This window comes from Pelophylax lessonae (genome assembly GCF_965119305.1).
Source record: "Pelophylax lessonae genome assembly, chromosome: 2".
Lineage (NCBI taxonomy): Eukaryota > Metazoa > Chordata > Amphibia > Anura > Ranidae > Pelophylax > Pelophylax lessonae.
The window spans coordinates 673221071-673240812 of NC_138769.1; the positions used below are offsets into that span (position 1 = coordinate 673221071).

A 19742-nucleotide genomic window follows, 5' to 3' on the forward strand; every position below is an offset into this window, starting at 1 on the left:
CGCCGAGGAATATTCTTATGAAGTGAAATCCGCGGAGAACACAGGCAATCAGTATAAAGGAAGCGGCAGATCTAGCTAGAAGCTATTGTACAGCCGCTGGGTGACAGAGCCTGCGATCCGACAGCTTGCAATCCAGATCCGAAACTTCTCCAGACATCGCAGAGCAAACCTGAGAGGTGAGCAGTGCCAGCCTTGTCTATGACCCTCACACCTGGAGATATCAGGGCAGTGCCAGCCTTGTCTATGAGCCTCACACCTGGAGATATCAGGGCAGTGCCAGCCTTGTCTATGAGCCTCACACCTGGAGATATCAGGGCAGTGGCAGCCTTGTCTATGAGCCTCACACCTGGAAATATCAGGCAGTGCCAGCCTTGTCTATGAGCCTCACACCTGGAGATATTAGGGCAGTGCCAGCCTTGTCTATGACCCTCATATCAGGGCAGTGCCAGCCTTGTCTATAAGCCTTACACCTGGGGATATCAGGGCAGTGCCAGCCCTGTCTATGAACCTCACACCTGGAGATATCAGGGCAGTGCCAGCCTTGTCTATAAGCCTTACACCCGGAGATAACAGGGTAGTGCCAGCCTTGTCTATGAGCCCCATACCCGGAGATATCAGGGCATTGCCAAGTTTGAGGAAGATCTGCTGAACATCTGCTGGGCATCAGGACAACCCAGTGCCAGTCCACCCAAGGGGAGAGGAATTGCCCAGGGGTAGGAAAGTCCTAGTGTGTAGCCAACTTTTAGTTCCATTGGATTTGGAATTTTTAGCCAATGATATAACTTCTGCTGTTCCAGCTCTTGAAGTTTCAGAACTCTGCCCTAATGGTCCCTTAGTCACAACCATGGAAGAGAAGAGCAAGGAGTGCTTACAAGACCCTATGTGCCTAGGTATGGAATCCACCCATTACATGGGTAGCCATGGAAGACACCAGGGGGACTTCTTGGAGGAGATGGTGGACCCTGGGGACATTTCATTGGACAGCCTGATCTTTCAGAGACCAGAGGATGAGGTCTCCTATCAGAAGAAGGGAGGAGATCCCGCATCCTCGGATAACAATGAGTTGGAGAAGGTCCTGAACTCCATCCTGGACACCTCAGCACCCAGTCACCTCCACCCATGGGCTGATTATGTCATTCCGGAGTTCCAGGAAATCTCTATGACATCTGCAGCCTCCACCAGGACCCTTGGTGACCACACAACTGATAAAAAGGAGGCTGGAGTTTGGACTGGGGCCACAGCAGCTGAAAATAAGAGCATTTCTTCATTAGTGACGAAAGAGCAGGACAAAGCCACCCTGGAGTATAGTATAGAAGGCCAATTGGAAGGGAAGGGTAGGAGCCATGGAATGTTGACTTCTAGGCATCCACCTTTGCCACCTGATGGAACTTTAAGCAATATGCCTATGTTGCCTGGAAGTGCAGTATACCTGCCTGTTCAGCCCAGGCACATTGAGGACAATGACGACTGTGACCAAAAGCCTTCGCCATGCTCATCCCAGCATTTATCCCCATACCCATGTCACAGTTCCTGCTCACACCATGATGGCAAAATCAAACAGGAAGATTCTGGGGTCTCCTTACTTAAACCTCCAAAACAAAGCACCTTGTATCCAGATTATGGATTGCCATCATCAAATCCTACAACACCAGGTCCTGACCATTCTCTGGAATATATTTGCAAAACTGAGACTGAAGCAGCATATGAAAATTTCAGATCTGATAATACCATTCCTGTTTTACCCACTTCTACCGCTTCCCAAAACCTCTATCAACCCCTGAGCCTCAATGGCCATCAGCAAATTGCCTACCAATCAGGAACTGTAAAAGATACCTTCCTACCCCAGATTCATCTATCCTTTGAACAATATTCCAGGTAAGTGCTAATTGTAGAAGAAGGAGTAGAGTACTTTGTCTAAGAGATGCTCCATATAAGCTCCGGAAGATTTTACCCCCTTCCTGACCAGGGGGTTTTTTGCGATTTTTTACTGCGTGACTTTAACTGACAATTGCGCGGACGTGCGACGCTGTACCTAAACTAATTTGACGTCCTTTTTTGGTGGTATTTGATCACCTGTGCAATTTTTTGATCATGCGCTATAAACAAAAAAATGAGCGTAAATTTTGCAAAAATAACAATATTTTCCACATTTGTTTATATGAAATTCCCCAAAAAAATGTAAAAATCAAAATTTTTTAAAATTTTCGGCCAATTTGTTTTATGCTACATATGTTTGGTAAAAAAAAAAATCGCAAAAAGCGTATTTTGATTGGTTTGCGCAAAAGTTATCGCGTTTACTAACAAAGGGAAAGATTTTTGTCATTTTTGGTGTTTTTTTTTTTAACGAGTAATGGCGGCGATCTGCGATTTTTTTTGCCGGACTGCAACATTGCGGCGGACAGATCGGACCCTTGACTGACATTTTTGACACTTTTGGGGTTACCAGTGACATTACTGCAGTAATCAGTGCTATACATATGCACTGTTACTGTAAAAATGACACTGGCAGGGAAGGGGTTAACTGTATTGGAGAGGGAGGGGTTAAGTGTGTCCTAGGGGCGTGCTTCTAACTGTGATTGGCTGTGGCTACTACTGTAAAAACAGAGATCAACGGTCCTACATAGTAGAACTGTCTGATCTCCATTTTTACACAGGGGAGAATGACAGGCGGCTTGTTTACATAAGCCGCTCTGCCTTTCTCCCGCTCTACCGACGATCGCAGTGTGACCGGCGGACATCGGGTCCGCCGGTCACACGCACGGACTCCTTAGTGAACGAGCCGGGGCGGGCGCGTGCCTCAGCGGGCACGTGTTCGCCCGCTATTGGCTCACAAGCCGGTGACAGGCTAGTAACGTATATATACGTCACTTTGCCTGGCCGGGGCTGACCGCCGCAGTATATGTACTTGCGGCGGTCGGCAAGCGGTTAAGACCGAGTACGAGTACCAATACTTTTTTTTTCTTTTAAGTACTCGCCAATACCAATTACCGATGCCTATTTTTTGTGTCATGTTACAGATTTTTTAGGGCTCATTTACACCATATACGCATGAAAACTGATGGGTAAACCACACAAATTTCGATTGCAGAGACATCAGTTTTACATCAGTTTTTATGTATTTCAGTGAGCCTGTTAACATATGTACGGGCCGACCACAGTGCGATCTGAAAAAACAAACATGCGATTTTTAATCTCATACACTACAATTCGCATTGGAATCACACCACATCCGCTGAATGAAATCGTCTCAGCCTGGGCTTTGAAATCGCACTGCAAACTGGCCTGCACATATGTGAACGGAGTCTGAAGGTGACGGGTTAAGTAACAGGGCATTTGCATGAGTATAAGTACTTTTTATCGCCACTGATTTCAGTATCGGTGCAACGCTACTTCTACTTAATCTCTTTTGATAAGTAGAAGTCTGGAATAAACTAAATTTAATTCGTTTCATTTACCCCCCCCCCCCCCCCTTCTATACATTTTTAGTGATAACTGTGAACTGAAATGAATAATAATAATAGAAAATAAATGCAGACAGTAAAAAACATGATGTTCCCAACACTAGTGGTCAATGTCCCCTTCGGTAGGAGATTAGGAGATCATATCACCATTGCTCAAGGAATCCCTAGCAACCTCTGAAGGAACTTTAGGGTTGCTCTAATCCAAGAATTATTAACATGATGCCTAATGTGACCGTAAAAGGCTACAAACACTTTTCTGGTAGCTGACATGAGTGGTGGCGATGACAGCTCATTTTAGCTACAATTTTGAAAAGTTTGATATGTTTTTGATCACAGCTAGTGTCTTATGACTGTATCGGCTCTCAGTAAGTCTTACATTGAATGTTTTCCCATTGGTAATAATTCTATAGGCACATAATAAAATAGTGATTTTAATATATTAACTACTACACAATTTCGGTGCTGTCTGTTGGTTGTTTTATCTTACCTGTTTGTGCCCGCTGTAATTAGGGGGTTTTTGTTATGCCCATTGGCCAAAGCACCAATGCTTATAATACATTTCAGTCCTACTGCCTACAAATCAGAGCCTCCTATTATCTTTTATGGGGTCCTGATTGCTCACATTGTAAGGTAGATCTACACATTGGTGCATGAAGGTTCATGCTACAAGGACATAGATTTACTTCTAGTGGACCTGTATCCTAAAAGATAACTCCACTTTAGTGGAAAAAAAAATAGCAAAAAAAACTAAAAATAATATAGTATATATAATTGCAACTTAAGTCATATCATAATTTTAATTTTATAAAGGATAAGTCCACCACTTGCCGACTGCCTAACGACTATCTACGTCGGCAGTCAGCCCCTCACAGGCAAAGTGACGTAGTACTACGTCGCTAGCCTGTGAGGCTCTAGGGAGCGAGTGCGCATCGCTGGAGGCGCGCTCCCGCTCGCTCACGGACCCCCCCCGCGCGTGTGAGTGGCGGACCCGATGTCCGCCGGTCACTCGCGATCGTCAGTTACACCGGTAGAAAGGCAGGCGGCTAATGTAAACAAAGCCGCCTGTCATATTCCTCTGTGTAACAGCAGAGATCATATGGTCCTGCTATGTAGGACTGTAGATCTCTGCTGTTACATGAAAAGCCACATCCAATCACAGTTAGAAGTACGCCCCTAGGGACACACTTAACCCCCTCCTTCTCCAATAAAGTTAACCCCTTCCCTGCCAGTGTCATTTTTACAGTAACAGTGCATATGTATAGCACTGATTACTGCTGTAATGTCACTGGTACCCCCAAAAGTGTCAAAAATGTCAGTCAAGGGTCCGATTTGTCCGCTGCAATGTCGCAGTCCCGCAAAAAAAATTGTAGATTGCCGCTATTACTCGTTAAAAAAAAAACAATAAAAATGACAAAAAATTTTCCCTTAGTTAGTAAACGCAATAACTTTTGCGCAAACCAATCAAAATACGCTTTTTGCAATTTTTTTTTTTACCAAACATATGAAGCAGAAAACAAATTGGCCTAAAATGTTAACAAAATTTTGATTTTTAAATTTTTTTGGGGGGAATTTCATATAAAAAAATGTGAAAAATATTGTTATTTTTGCAAAATTGTCGCTCTTTTTTTGTTTATAGCGCATGATCGAAAAATCGCACAGGTGATCAAATACCACCAAAAGAAAGCTCTGTTTGTGGGGAAAAAAGGACGTCAATTTCATTTGGGTACAGCGTTGCACGACCGCGCAATTGTCCGTTAAATTCACGCAGTGCCGAATCGCAAAATAGGCCCTGGTCAGGAAGGGGGTAAAATCTTCCGGGGCTTAAGTGGTTAACACTAAAACCCCCTGCATCTACAGACATCCACAGTCTAACACTAACCTATCTAGCTCTGTAAAGAAGAAATGATTATATATACCTTTTTTGAAGCCGAATCAACCCAATCCCACGCTGAGCTGTCATCCGCGTCTTCTCTGTGTAGGCGGGTGCAGAGGACACAGCTGACAACAGTAGCCCCATAGTAAGTCTAGGGGTGACATCACATCCCATTCATATCACAGCCAATGTCAGCCGTGTCCTCTACAGAGCTTCCCCTGCTGGAGATCGGATCAGATTGGCTTCAAAAAAAGGTAAGTATACTGATTTCTTACAGGACTAGATAGGTTAATGTTAGATCGTGAAGGTCTGTAGATGCAGGGATTTTAGTGTTAGGGTGGACTTATTCTTTAATAAAATGCAATTACGATATGACTTAAGTCACAATTATATATACTATATTATTATTTTTTGCAGGGATTTTAGTATTAGGGTGGACTTACACTTTAAAAATGACCTTTCCTTTTCAATCTGCAGCTCTGTAACTTTCTGTGAAATGCAATGCAATATGGCAACCTGGGGGCCTTCTGTACACAGAATGTATACTGACCACACCCCAGAAACATCATTTCCTGGTTGTGTGATTGGCTCACTGATTTTCCCAGAAGTCTGCCTAAGATACAAGTCAGATTTCAGGAATCCCCTGCAACAAAAATGTCATACTCCCAATAGGAAATCACGTCTAAAGGGATGCAGGCCCAGCAACTTTCCTCGTTAGAGGCCTGCAAGTGCAGCAGCTGATTGATAATTATAAACCAATCACATTAGATACACTTTCCACATGGACACAGAGAAACACACAGTGATTTCTTCAGAGTAACAAAAGGTAGGAATCTGCAACAAATTTTGTTATAATCCTTGTAATATACAGAGATCACCCAGAGGAAATCTTTACTCTTTAACCACTTCCCACCCGGGCCATAGTACATATACGGCCGGGTGGGAGTCTCGTCCTTCTGAATGGACGTTCCGGAACGTCCTTCAGAAGGAGAGAGATCGCGCCGCCGCGGGCACGCGCAGCGGCGCGATCTCGATGTGCCTGTGTCCCTAGGACACAGAGCAACATCACTCGGCAGGAGGGCCCTGTGATTGGCCCTCCTGATCACATGATGGCTGTGACCAATCACAGCCGTCCTGTAACGTCAATACAGCCGTTGTAACGGCTTCGATCTCTTCTCCTCCTGACAGATCCTGTCAGTGTGAGGAGAAGGAGAGGATCGATTCTGCAGCCGGGGGGGTGATCAGTGAGTATTTCTAATTACTCACTGATCACAGGGGGGGGTCTGTGCTGGTAATCAGATGATTGATTACCAGTGCAGCCCTGGGGGGAGGGGATGCCACTAGAGCCACCAGGGATGCCCACCCATGACCACCAGGGATGCCCACCATGGCCACCAGGGATGGCAAACAGGGCTCAGAGAGCCTGCCAGTGGTGCCCCCTATTAGTGCTGCCCACCAATGCCATCTATCAGTGCCGCCCACCAGTACCTATAATTGCCCACCAGTGCTGCCTATCAGTGCCCATCAGTGCCCCCCATCAGTGCCGCCCATCAGTGCCACCCATCAGTGCCACCCATCAGTGCCCATCAGGGCCCATCAGTGCCGCCGATCAGTGCCCATCAGTGCTGCCTATCAGTGCCCATCAGCACTGCCTATCAGTGCCCACCAATGCTGCATATCAGTGCTATCTATCAGTGCCACATATCAGTGCCCATCAGTGCTGCATATCAGTGCCACCCCATCAGTGCCACCCCATCAGTGTCTCCTCATCAGTGCCTGTCATTGCGGCGTCATCAGTGCTCATCAGTGCAGGAAAAAACGTATCTATTTACAAAATTTTATAACATAAACAAAAAAACTTTTTTTTTTTTTTTCAAACTTTTCGGTCTTTTTTTATTTGTGCACCAAAAAAGAAAAAACCTGGCAGTGATCAAATACCACCAAAAGAAAGCTCTATTTGTGGGGGAAAAATGACATAAATTTGGTTTAGGTACAGTGTTGCATGACCGTGCAATTGTCATTCAAAATGCAACAGCGCTAAAAGCTGAAAATTGGTCTGGGAAGGAAGGGGGTTTAAGTGCCCAGTATTGAGGTAGTTAAAAAAGAACTTCATTTTTTTTTTTCTTTTTTTTTTAAAAGTCAGCAGTTACAAATACTACTGGGCTACTGCCTTTTTCGAAATCAGATACTTACCAGTGGCTGGGGTCCAGCGCTTTCTTCCCCCAGGTTTTCCTTAACGATGCATGTCCCCGACATCTGAGGAACAGTAGCTGGCTCCCCACAATGCAGTGATTGGTCCTGCAGCCTCATGTAATGTGGAGCCCAGGATGCTGCGGGAGGGGGTGGAGCAAGGGATTTCATCCTGGCCGAGGCGAGGATTGCGGAAGTGGGAGCAGGTACTGATCAAAATTAGTACTTGCTCTCCGCCTCCCCCTATAGAAACCTCTAACTCATGGAATGGGGAGGGAGCAAACCAGTAGGAATTCTCTTTCTGGGTGAATTTTCACATTAAGTGTATGTAAAGTGAAATCTTTTACCTAGCTTTGAAAGGCTGAATGGCTAAATGGTTGGAACCCCTTCAGGTTTTTTATTGCTGTCTTTGTACCCGCTGGGGGGATTCATCCCTCACTGTTGGTCCTCTTTTTCTGGGTCAGAAAGTGATGAGAATTCATAACCGTAAAGCGTAACTCCACTTTTGTAGAGAAAAAAACATTCCCCTCTGGGTGATCTCTGTATATTACAAGGCACACTTTGTTGCAGATTCCTACCTTTTGTTATTCTGAAGAAATCATTGTTTGTTCCTCTGTGCTTAATGGGTCTGATGGGAGTGGTTTCATAATTATCTATCAGCTGTGCAGCTGCAGAGCACCAATGAGGAAATCTGCTGGGCCTGCATCCTTTAGATGTGTTCCTATTGGGAGTATCTCACCAAAAATGACATTTTTTTTGCAGGGGATGCCAGAAATCTAACTTGTATCTTAGTACAGAATTTCTGGGAAAATTGGTGAGCCAATCACACAAGCAGGAAATGATGTTTCTGGGGTGTGGTCAGTATACATTCTGTGTACAGAACAGCTCCAGGTAGCCATATTGCATTGCATTTTCAGAAGATTACAGAGCTGCAGATTGAAAAGGAAAGGTCATTTTTAATAACATTCAATCACATTATGACTTGTGTCGCAATTGTACACGCTATATTGTTTTTTCTTTATTTTTTCTTTTTTTCCCCACGAAAGTGGAGTTACCCTCTAACCATTTCTGGACTGGAATGTTTTACCCTCTTAATGACCAGGCCATTTTTTGCAATACGGCACAGCGTTACTTTAACTGTGCGGTCGTGCGACGCTGTACCCAAATAAAATTGATGTCTTATTTTTTCCACAAAAAACGGAAAATTGTTATCAAATACTTACCGTAATTTTCCTTTTCTGATGGACTCCATGGCAGCTTACGTGTGGGTTAGTCCCGCCTCCTCCTACCTCATAGGACCCTACTCCCATAACAGAGGCCGTGTTCCATAAATAGCCTACTCCAGCAGATGGGAGGGGACTCCAGCTGCCATGGAGTCCATCAGGAAAGGAAAATTACGGTAAGTATTTGATAACAATTTTCCGTTTTCCTGACAGACTCCATGGCAGCTTACGTGTGGGAAATAACTCGCCAAACACACAAGGGTGGGAAACTGCTGGCCAAAAGAAATTTAATTTGCACCATCAACAGACAGTACTTGCAAACCAAAGTTAACAGAAGACAATGAAGCTGGCTCAATACAATAATGAGTCATGAAAGTGTTAATGGAAGACCATGATGCCGCCTTGCATATTACTTCAGGGGCCACATGACAAGAAGCCGCCCAGGACGTGGACACCCCTCTTGTCGAATGCGCGGTCACCGCTTCTGGAGGAGCCAAGCCCTTAGCCTTATATGCCCATTGGATGGTCTGAACAATCCATGCCGCTATGGATCTTGAAGAGGCCCGCAAGCCCTTGTTCTTTCCGTGAAGGAGAACAAATAGATAACGCCTGAAGGAAGCTGTTGCATCCAGGTAGAGTCTCAGAATTGCACCCACATCTAATGGATGTGTATCCGGATCATCTGACGATTTGAATGTTGGAAGGACAATCTCCTGGTTCTCGTGGAAAACAGAGACCACCTTGGGGTGTGATCCCAACATGGGGATAAGAACCACACGATCTGGGAAGAAGGTCAGGAATGGTTCTTTGCAACCCAGAGAACTAATCTCGGAGACTCTTTTAGCCGAGGTGACGGCAACCAAGAAGGCCGATATCAGAGACAGATCTTTAATGGAGAGTTGCTCCGTGTGACTTCTTCTGACGTCAGAAAGGAAGTTCAAGACGAGTGGAAGATCCCATTTAGGGAACCTTGGCTTCCTCTGTGGCCTGAGTCTGGAAGCTCCCCGAAAGAATTGACGAACAAGGGGATGAGACGCCCAAGAAGTTCCTGTAAAGGCTGAAATAGCAGAAACTTGCACACGTAGTGAGCTAACGGATAATGGTAGGTCCAGTCCCGACTGCAAGAAACCAAGAATATGCTGGATATTCAGGTCATTGCATGACCCCCCTTTCTTGGTAACGAAATCCATGAACTTGGACCAGATCCTTCCGTAGACCTTGTTAGTGCCCGCTCTTCTGGCACTTAAGAGAGTAGAAATTGCGCCACTCGGGCAACCTAACGCCTCCAGCCTTTCCCTCTCAAAAACCATGCCTTCAGGTGCAGATGAGCCGGGCATGGGTGTAGAGTTGCTCCCTGGGACAGAAGGTCCGGCCTGATGGGTAGAGGAACTGGATCCCGAAAACTGAGGAGCATCAGCAGTGGAAACCATGGCCTGTTCGACCAGTATGGGGCTATTGTTAGCACTTCCACATTTCCATCCTGAGCCTCGCCAGGAACCGGAGAATGACAGGAACTGGGGGAAAGGCATATGCCCTGTGGAATCTCCAATGGTCTGTCAGAGCATCCGTCCCAAAGGCTTGGGGACAACGGAACCTTACATAATACTTCGGAAGCTTGTGATTGCATGGAGATGCAAATAGATCCACTTCCGGGTGAAATTCCAGAGAAGTGAGCCACTGGAAGACATCGTTGTGGAGGCTCCATTTGTTGTTGTCCAAGCGGACTCTTGAGAGGAAGTCCGCTTGAACATTCTGTACCCCTGGAAGAAACACTGCAGTGAGGTTGACCAGGTGTTTCTGGGCCCAATATAAGATTGGATCTACCTCCTTCAACAGGGAGCGACTGCGAGTGCCTCCTTGTCGCTTCACATAGGAGACCGCGGTCGTATTGTCCATCCTCAGGATCACAGAAGTCCCTTCTATTAGGTGACAGAATGCTTTCAGAGCGCAGAACGCGGCTCGCAATTCTAGAGTATTTGACACTACCCTGTAAGCTTGGAAATCCCAGCTGCCCTGGGCTATCTCTGTCTGACAGAGGGCACCCCATCCGGTGTTGCTGGCATCCGTGGTAACTGTGATCCAAGAGATGGGCATGATGGAATGGCAATTGAGGAGATTTTTGCTCTGCAGCCACCATGGAAGGCTCTCCCGCATTGATGATGTTATGCAAATTAGGTGATTTTGATCTCCTGGACGCCACTGATGGAGAAACCCCACTTGGAAAGGCCGCATTTTCCACTGTGCCCACTTCACCATTGGAGTCGTGGCTACCATGGTCCCAACCACTCTTAGACACTGAGATGCTCGAAGGTGAGTGGCCGTCATAGCTAGGCGTACCCTGTCCCTGACTACCGGGATCTTCTCGAGGGGCAAAGAAATTGTGCCTCGACTTGTGTCGAACTGAGCTCCCAGAAATATTAACGACTGGGTAGGCTCCAGGTGGCTCTTCTCCATGTTCAGTAACCAGCCGAACTCGCGAAGAGTGGCTATTACCTGAGACCTGTGTACCAGAAGTTGTTCTCGGTCTTGTGACAGCAGGAGCAGGTCATCCAGATAATGGTGTAGACGGACGCCTTTGGTCCTGATCAAAGCCACCACTGCTAGTAAGACCTTTGAGAATACCCGCGGCGATGTAGTAAGCCCAAACGGGAGACAGACAAATTGTAGATGATTCTGATCTACTGCGAATCGTAGGAACTTCTGGTAATCTGCTGCCACTGGCACATGGAAATAGGCGTCCTTGAGGTCGATTGACACAAGCCAGTCTGCCGGTTGTATTGCTTGACGGATGGTGAATAGCGTCTCCATCTTGAATTTCTCCTTCTTGATAAAAGAGTTCAGGTGCGTGAGGTCTATGACCGGTCTCCAAGCACCGCTCTTTTTCTGAACCAAGAAGAGAGGGGAGTATAGACCCTGGAACTTCTTGTTGGTTGGAACTGGAACCACTGCGCCTTGAGCCACCAACAGATCTACGTAAGACAGAAGGCCTTGTCTTTTCTCTTCTGACTGTGGCAATGAGGTTGGAATGAACCTCAGTCTGGGCGGACTGCAGAATTTCCAGGAATGGCCCGTTGATACTGTCTTGACGACCCAGAAGTCGTTTATCCAGGCTGCCCAGACGTGTTGGAAGCGTAGTAGCCGAGCCCCGACTTGCTCCGCCTGGGCAGGCACAACGTCAAAAAGACTTCTTGGCATCCCGACCACCAGAAGACCCTCCTCTGGGTGCTTTCTGTCCTGAAGGCTGCGGTCTTCTCCAGTTCTTTCGGAATTGATGGCCAGGCTTATATAGGCAGGCATCCCTTGATCGATCAGCCCCTTGCCTGGGCTGAGACCTCTTCTGGTCCAGCAAGCGCCTATCCTGGGGAAGGAACCCCGACTTACCACCTGTGGCACGGGAAATGGCGCTTTCTAACTTGTTGCCGAATAGGGAGGACCCCTCAAATGGAATTCGGCACCAGGCCTGTTTTGACGCAGGATCGGTCAACCAAGGACGTAACCAAAGAGCCCATTTTGCAGTAACCGATGAAAGCATTACCCGTGCCGCAAGGCGGACCATGTCTAGGGAGGCCTCCCCTAAAAAAGCTGCCGCCAGCCTAAGCTCATGTATTGGCGAATTTCTTGCGACTTCTTCCGACACGCTTCTGAGTGTTGTGTCCACACTGTCTGTCCACACCTCCATTGCTTTAGACAGGGCTGCGAGAGCCAATGCTGGCTTGCATGCCATTCCTGCTGACACATAGATGCGCTTGAGGTCTGAATCAATGCGTCTCTCAAGGCCATCCTTAAAGGTGACTGTGTCTTCAAGCGGAAGTGTGACATGACGCACCAGACGCATCAGTGCTGCATCCACCAGAGGTGCAGATTCCAGGTGTTTAACCTCTTCCGTTTTAAATGGGTACATTTTATTCATTTTGGAGAGTAGAGAGTTTTTTCTCTCTGTGCAGCCCCATTCGTCTGTAATGATTTCGCCTACCTCCCCTAACAGGGGAAAGAAAGGGCGTTCCTTTTTGAGGTGCTTAAAATACCTCTTCTGTTTAGAGGGTGACTCTACCGGCTCATCCCACTTCAGGGCTTCCTTCACAGCTTTAACCAAAGAGGGAACCATGGCAAAGTCAAAACCCGCACCAGGGTCGTCTGCTTCAAGCTCACCCTCAGAGTAGTCAGATGAGGAGTGACTGTGCTGGGAAGGCCCAGGGATATGAATATTTTCACCAGCCGGAGTACTCGCCATCCTGGGGGAGGAAGTTCCAGCACGAGCAGGATCCAAGGTTTTTAAGGACTCCTTAACTACTCGCCTGACCAGCGACTCCATCTGCTGGTTGCTGTCTTCCCTTTCGTTTGCAGCATGTGCAAAACAGGGCTCACAGAGCGACTTTCCATCAGGCACCTGTGCCCCACATCCCCAGCACGATCTTTTGTCAGAGTGGCGGTGTCCTGAAGTAGCTCCAGACTCTTCACCATGTCGCCTAGAGGACGATCGATGGCGCCTGGAACTTGATGATGAATGCCGCGTTTGCGACCTGGGAGGATCTTTATCTTCACGGGCTGAGTGACGTCTTTCAGACCTAGAAGGGCTTTAGGAAAGAAAATAAAGACTCAACAGAACAGCAGAAAAAAACCCCTAAACATTACAGGTAGAGAAATAAAACCAATCTTACCTGCAATGTAAGGGCTGGCCACCAGGGGGCGGTGAGACATCCATATCACTTTAGGAAACTGCAAGAGATCATGAATGAGTGACATGCAGAAAGCAGGCAGGAAGCCTATTCAGCATAATCACAGCCATCTCTCACCTTTAAAAGATTCCTGCAGAGCACGGGGAAGCCGCTGGAAACACTGCTGAACAAACCCACAGATAGCTGAAACTGACAGCTATTTGAATTTGCTCCTGGAATGTTGTCACCGCCCCCCTCCCTCCACCTGTGCAAACCAAGCCTCGATTCAGATCGAGCCTGGAAGGCACCGCCCCCCCACCTGTGTGAACCAAGCCTCGATTCAGATCGAGCCTGGAAGACACCAGGAAGCAGTGGAGCGGAGGGGAAGGACGTGGAATGGAACACCATGCATCCCACAGCCAAACTAGACTCCAGGGAGAGATAAGTAACAAACAACAGGAGAATATACACAAACAAACTGCTGCCATAGAATGTAAAGCAGGATACATCACCACTTCCACGACCAGACCTTGGACCATACAGACACCGCGGCTGCACACATGATGGGGCGTATTAATGGGCCTCCCGCTAATAGCTGGGACGATTGGCCAAATGTTGCTTTGCCTGCCATTGGCCAGGTTTGTAAGCTCTTCTGACAACTGACTCCACGCCCGTGTCCTACCCCGCTAATAGCTAGGGCGTGCTGGACATGAAGGGGACACCACTCGATCTGACGTGCAGACCGCCAGGCCTGAATCGGGAATCTTCATGAGGTAAGATTTGACCATAATCCTTTCAGGAGGAGGACAAAAAAGGAACACGGCCTCTGGCACGGAGTAAAAATTTATGGGAGTAGGGTCCTATGAGGTAGGAGGAGGCGGGACTAACCCACACGTAAGCTGCCATGGAGTCTGTCAGGAAAGAGCTTTTTTTTGGTGGTATTTATTGATTTTAATTTTTTTGCGCTATAAACAAAAAAAAAAGAGCGACGATTTCTGCTATCAAACATTCCCAATAAAAAAAATTAAAAAATCTATTTTTCTCATAATTTTAGGCCAATATGTATTCTGCTACATATTTTTGGTAAAAAAAAATCACCAATAAGTGTATATTGATTGGTTTGCGCAAAGATATCGCGTCTACAAACTAGGGGAAAGATTTATGTTATTTTTTATTTTATTTTTTTGCTAGAAATGCCGGCGATCAGAGATCTTTAGTGGGACTGCGACATTGCAGCAGACAGATCGGACACCTAACTGGCATTTTTGACACTTTTGGGGGGGGAGACCACAATGACATTACTATGGTAATTAGTGTTAAAAATCTGCACTGTTACTGTACTGATGACATTGGCAGGGAAGGGGTTAACACCAATGGCAACCAAAGGGTTAAATGTATCCCTAGGGGGTGCTTTCTAACTGTGTGGGGGATGGACTTGCTGAATGAACACAGAGACCTGTGTTCCTAAATAAGAGGGACACAAGATCCCTGGGTTCATTACTGACAGACAGTGGTCTACTGTGTTTATAATGGCAGACCGCCTTTCTGTCTCCACGGGGAGCGATCGTCGGTGTCCGGCGGACATCGCGGCCGCTGGACCCACTGATTGGCTCCCCCTGTAGCCAAGCGGCTTGTGCGCGCGCCCCCACCAGCTGTCACGCAAAATGACGTATAGGTATGTTCTTTCACGGGACAGAGCCGACCTGCCGCTGTATACATACGGCGACTGGTCGGCAAGTGGTTAAGCCTGGAACCCACTGTAAGTTTATTTCCTTTCAACCCAGTGGGCTGAACAAAGAAAATGGACAAATTTCTGTACTACCACAAGCAATGTTAGTACAGCGATGTCCCTGCTGTGTTATTGAGGTCTTGCATTGGGGGCGCCCCCTGCCACACCACACTGGTCAGCACTTGTAGCTATTGGTCGCCAGCACTGATCGGGTGCTGGTTTTCCAGTATGCCCGTTGAACAGAAGTCGGTCATGAGAGCAGCTTCTGTCGGATGAGAAGCTGTACACACAGGCTGAAAGGCAGCCAGTTCCTGCCAAACCAGCCATTTTTAGCCGATTTTCTGCCCCTTGTGTACCTGGCAGTGTTAATTTTGGCAGCAAATTTCAATTTAGTTTTAGTCTTAGTCTTAGGACTAAAATGGCATTTTAGTTTTAGTCCTATTTTAGTCTTCTGCAAGTGTTTTAGTTTTAATCGTATTTAGTCGACTAAAACTCAAGTATATTTTAGTCGACTAAAACGCCCTACATTTTAGTCGACTAAAACGCCCTACATTTTAGTCGACTAAAACTCATTTTAGTCATCTATAATCAAATGGGTGTAGTTGAACTGTAATTTGTAATGCATTATTTAAGCATTTCTCTACAATTTCCAAACTCATTATATACTACTGCTGGTCCTGGAGTGAAAAATCTAATATGTTATTATTTATGCTTTGAGCATGCACCAGTGTTAATTTTTGGCAGCAAATTTCGATTTAGTTTTAGTTATAGTCTTTTGACTAAAATGCCATTTTAGTTTTAGTCGTATTTTAGTCTTAAGACTAAAATGCCATTTTAGTTTTAGTCGTATTTTAGTCTTAAGACTAAAATGCCATTTTAGTTTTAGTCGTATTTTAGTCATCTGAATTGTGTTAGTCGACGAAAACGTTTTAGTCGGTTTTAGTCGACGAAATTAACACTGGTACCTGGCATTACAGTTATCAATGAGGACAACTGTTTTGATAACAACTGTATAAGAGGCAATATTTCCTTGCTTTGGAGAAATCTTCTCTTATGTTCTGCTGTGTCACTGGGACAGGAAGTGAAGGGGAAATCTATTCGACTGGACAAAGTAAAATAAAAAACCTGTCATAACCCTTCCCTATTCTATCCAAAGCTATGAAAAATATTTTACACTTTAATTAAAAGCAGTATAACTATAATTAAAGCAAAATTACCGCTAAAAATACATAAATAACCAAATAAAATGTAAAATAACAAAATCAGCATATTTTCTGCAATATTCATCCTCAATCCTGAGATTTCCATGTAGTATTCTTCTATCACTAGATGTCCTCATTTTGATGGCCAGCATATTCAGCTTGGTTCCTCTAAGCCAGGGGTCTCCAACATTTCTAAGCAAAGGACCAGTTTACCATCCTTCAGGCTTTAGGGGGGGCCAGACTTTGGCCAGTGGTAGTAGAAAATGTCCAAACATCAGTGCCCCATCATTGGTTTTAATGGGAGTACTAGTGCCCAATTGTTGGTATCAATGGAACAATAGTGCCCCATTGATGGTATCAGTAGGGGGAATGGTGCCCCATCATTGGTATCAGTTGGTAAAATGGTGCCCCAGGGGCCAGATAAAGGCAAGTGAAGGGCCCCCGAGGCCACAGTTTGGGGATCACTGCTCTAAACTCAGGCTGTCCTGGATGCAGCTCCCACATGTGACTAGACAGTGAAAGAAAAAGCAACATAGTGGTTGGATCCCTCTCTCTCATATCAGCATGCTTTTTGTCAGTACATAAACTGATTGGCTCCTTGTGCTGCTTTTTCTTTTTTTAACACTCCAGCTCTGCTGCAAAGGTTCCTCGAGAGGCTGATCACTGGTAATTTGAGATAATGGCATTTAATTAGTTCCGGACCGCCCACCGCCGATTTACTGCAGCGGGCAGCCCCTCCTGCACGAACCGACGTAGACCTACATCGGTCGCGCGCCTGCAGCTAGGGGGGCGCGCGCGCGCCACTGACAGCACTCCTGCCCCTACTTGGCAGCGGGGACTCCGATGCACGGGGCAGGTGGCTCCGATTGCCGTCTGACACCTGCGATCGCTCCCCGCTGAGAGAGAGGAACGGTCAGCTGTTGTAAACACAGCTGATCATTCTTCTCTCTGGAATGATCACAGAGCCCCTGTGATCCTTCTATATAGGAGCACAGGTCTCTATGGTCATTCCTTAAGCCCCACCCCCATACAGTTAGAAACACGCCCCTAGGTACACATTTAACCCCTTGATCACCCACTGTGTTAACCCCTTCCCTGCCAGTGTCATTATTACAGTAACAGTGCATATTTTTAGCACTGATTACTGTAGTAATGTCACTGCCCCCCCCCAAAAGTATCAAACATGTCAGTTAGGGGTCCGAACTGTCCGCCGCAATGTCGCAGTCCCGCAAAAAATCACAGATCGCCACCATTGCTAGCAAAAAAAAAAAACAATAAAATGACAAATCTTTCCCCTAGTTTGTAGACGCGATAACTTTTGTGCAAACCAATCAAAATACGCTTATTGGGATTTTTTTTCACCAAAAGTATGTAGCAGAAAACAAATTGGCCTAAAGTGTTAAAAAATTTAGATTTTTAAATGTTTTTTCTTTGGGAATGTCATATAGCAGAATGTGAAAAACATTGTTTTTTTTTTTCAGAATTGTCGCTCTATTTTTGGTTATAGCGCAAAAAATAAAAATCGCATGTTATGAAAATGCGTTAAAATCGCATCTAATTAGCATATACAGTAAACCCCGCTCCATTGCGGGGGTTACGTTCCGGACCCAGCTGGAAAAGTGAAATTCCGCGAAATAGAAATACCCTATTAAAATGCATTGTAGGAATGTTTTTTTTACTGTCACTGTACGTGTAAAAGCATTTTAAGGTCTTTAAACACACTTTTAAAACAATAGAAACTCATTTAAATACATAAAAGATACTAAGAGACAGAGCAAGAGCTATGGAAAACACAAAAATATTTCATTTTTAATGATTTATATAGTAAAATAACATTACAAAAAAAAACGCGAATTACCGGGACCGCAAAAACTGAACCGCGATGGAGCGGGGGATTACTGTATATGTGAACTGGGTATAAGGGGTGAAGTTCTGCTTTAAATATTTTGTGGAGATGCAGAGATATAAAGCCAGGTCATTCTGTCACTTGATACAATGTAATTCCAAGTATTGTTCTGGGTTACTAGGCTGAGATAATGATCACTGTGCAGAACACAAGGACCCGTGATACGTAAGAGCACTCAGAACTGCTCCGATTTACACAGTATCCCTTTTAATGTTTAATATTAACCATTGATTCATACATGAATGTTCCATAGCAGGCCAACATACTGGAGTATCACTTGCAGTGATAGGGGACTACATGGAATAAAGAATGAGCACAGGCAATCACTTCCGTATCTTCTTTTGCAAATATTTTATAGGACTGGAATTTGTCAAAGGTAAAAACTGCACTTAAAGTGGTTGTAAACCCACTTTAAAGACTTTTACCTATAGGTAAGCCTATATTAAGGTGCTATAAATATCTCCTAAACTTCTAATGTTTAGGAGATATTTACAGTGCATGCAGCCGATGACGTCATCAGCGCATGCGCTCTGAAGGAACGGCCACCCGTGCCATTCCTTCAGAGCCCTGTGCCGTGTACGGCGGCTCCCGCACGCATGCGCCGAACCCTGTTTGAGAAACCCTGATCTAAAGAGTGCTTGAGAGAAGAATCATATAAAACCCATAAAGACAAAAATCCTAAGTAGTCCAGTTTTTATTGTTGCCCCAAATACGTTTTCTTCTCACTTCCTGTGCCGTTGACACCCTACAACAACTCTTTATTTTCTCGCTTTTTCACATAAAACCCTGTTCTTTTTTTTATTATTATAAAAAATACATATGGATGTATTTCTAATGTTTGCATACAATACTCACACAACATTCACCCAGGGCACAAGCGATTCTTCACCACATCTGAGCACCACAAACCAAAAACACTATTCACTACTTTTAATTTTCAAAGCAGATTCCCCTATCCATCCATGTCTCCATGCTTTATTTGGTTGAAAAATCACCCCCCCCCCCCTTAGTATTTCTAGCCATGGCCATCTTAAGCAAGAGCAGATGATTTGTGTAGCATTTGCTTCCCAAAACCCATCTGCCCTTAGCTTGGGTATGCATACAGTAGAGTGCTTAGCTGAGGAAACCTCTCCTCCCCTCCTGAAGACTCCTGGGATGTATGACATCATTTGCATGAAACCAGGAAGTAACTGAAGAAATGTAATCATTAAAATGTAAAAAAAGGTAATTATGATATACTTTCCTATATATTTACTAATGCTAGCAGCATAAGAATTAAAATAATCAATGTTGATTGGGAGAGTGAAGTTCCACTTTAAACATTATTTGGTATCCAATTAGAAAAATGTGTGGAAACATTTTTAATTAGATGATATAGTATACAGGCAGGCTGTTAGGCATCAAAGTAGCAGTATTATTTAGTTGAAATAGAATCAAATGTTGGCACGGGAGGTGGGACAGAGAGGGGCTGTAGCCTAGCAGAAAGGGCTAAAAGATTGTCCG

General features: G+C 45.3%; 1 protein-coding gene across 1 annotated transcript in view; it reads left to right on the plus strand.

Annotated features, from left to right (window-relative positions):
• The first annotated feature begins 843 nt into the window (after positions 1-843).
• Positions 844-19742, plus strand: part of PGR (progesterone receptor) — a 161082-nt gene continuing 142183 nt past the window's right edge. Inside the window, exon 1 of the mRNA XM_082244687.1 lies at positions 844-1875. Coding sequence (XP_082100813.1) covers positions 845-1875 — 1031 coding nt within the window. The 5' untranslated portion in view covers position 844. The remainder of the gene's footprint in view (positions 1876-19742) is intronic.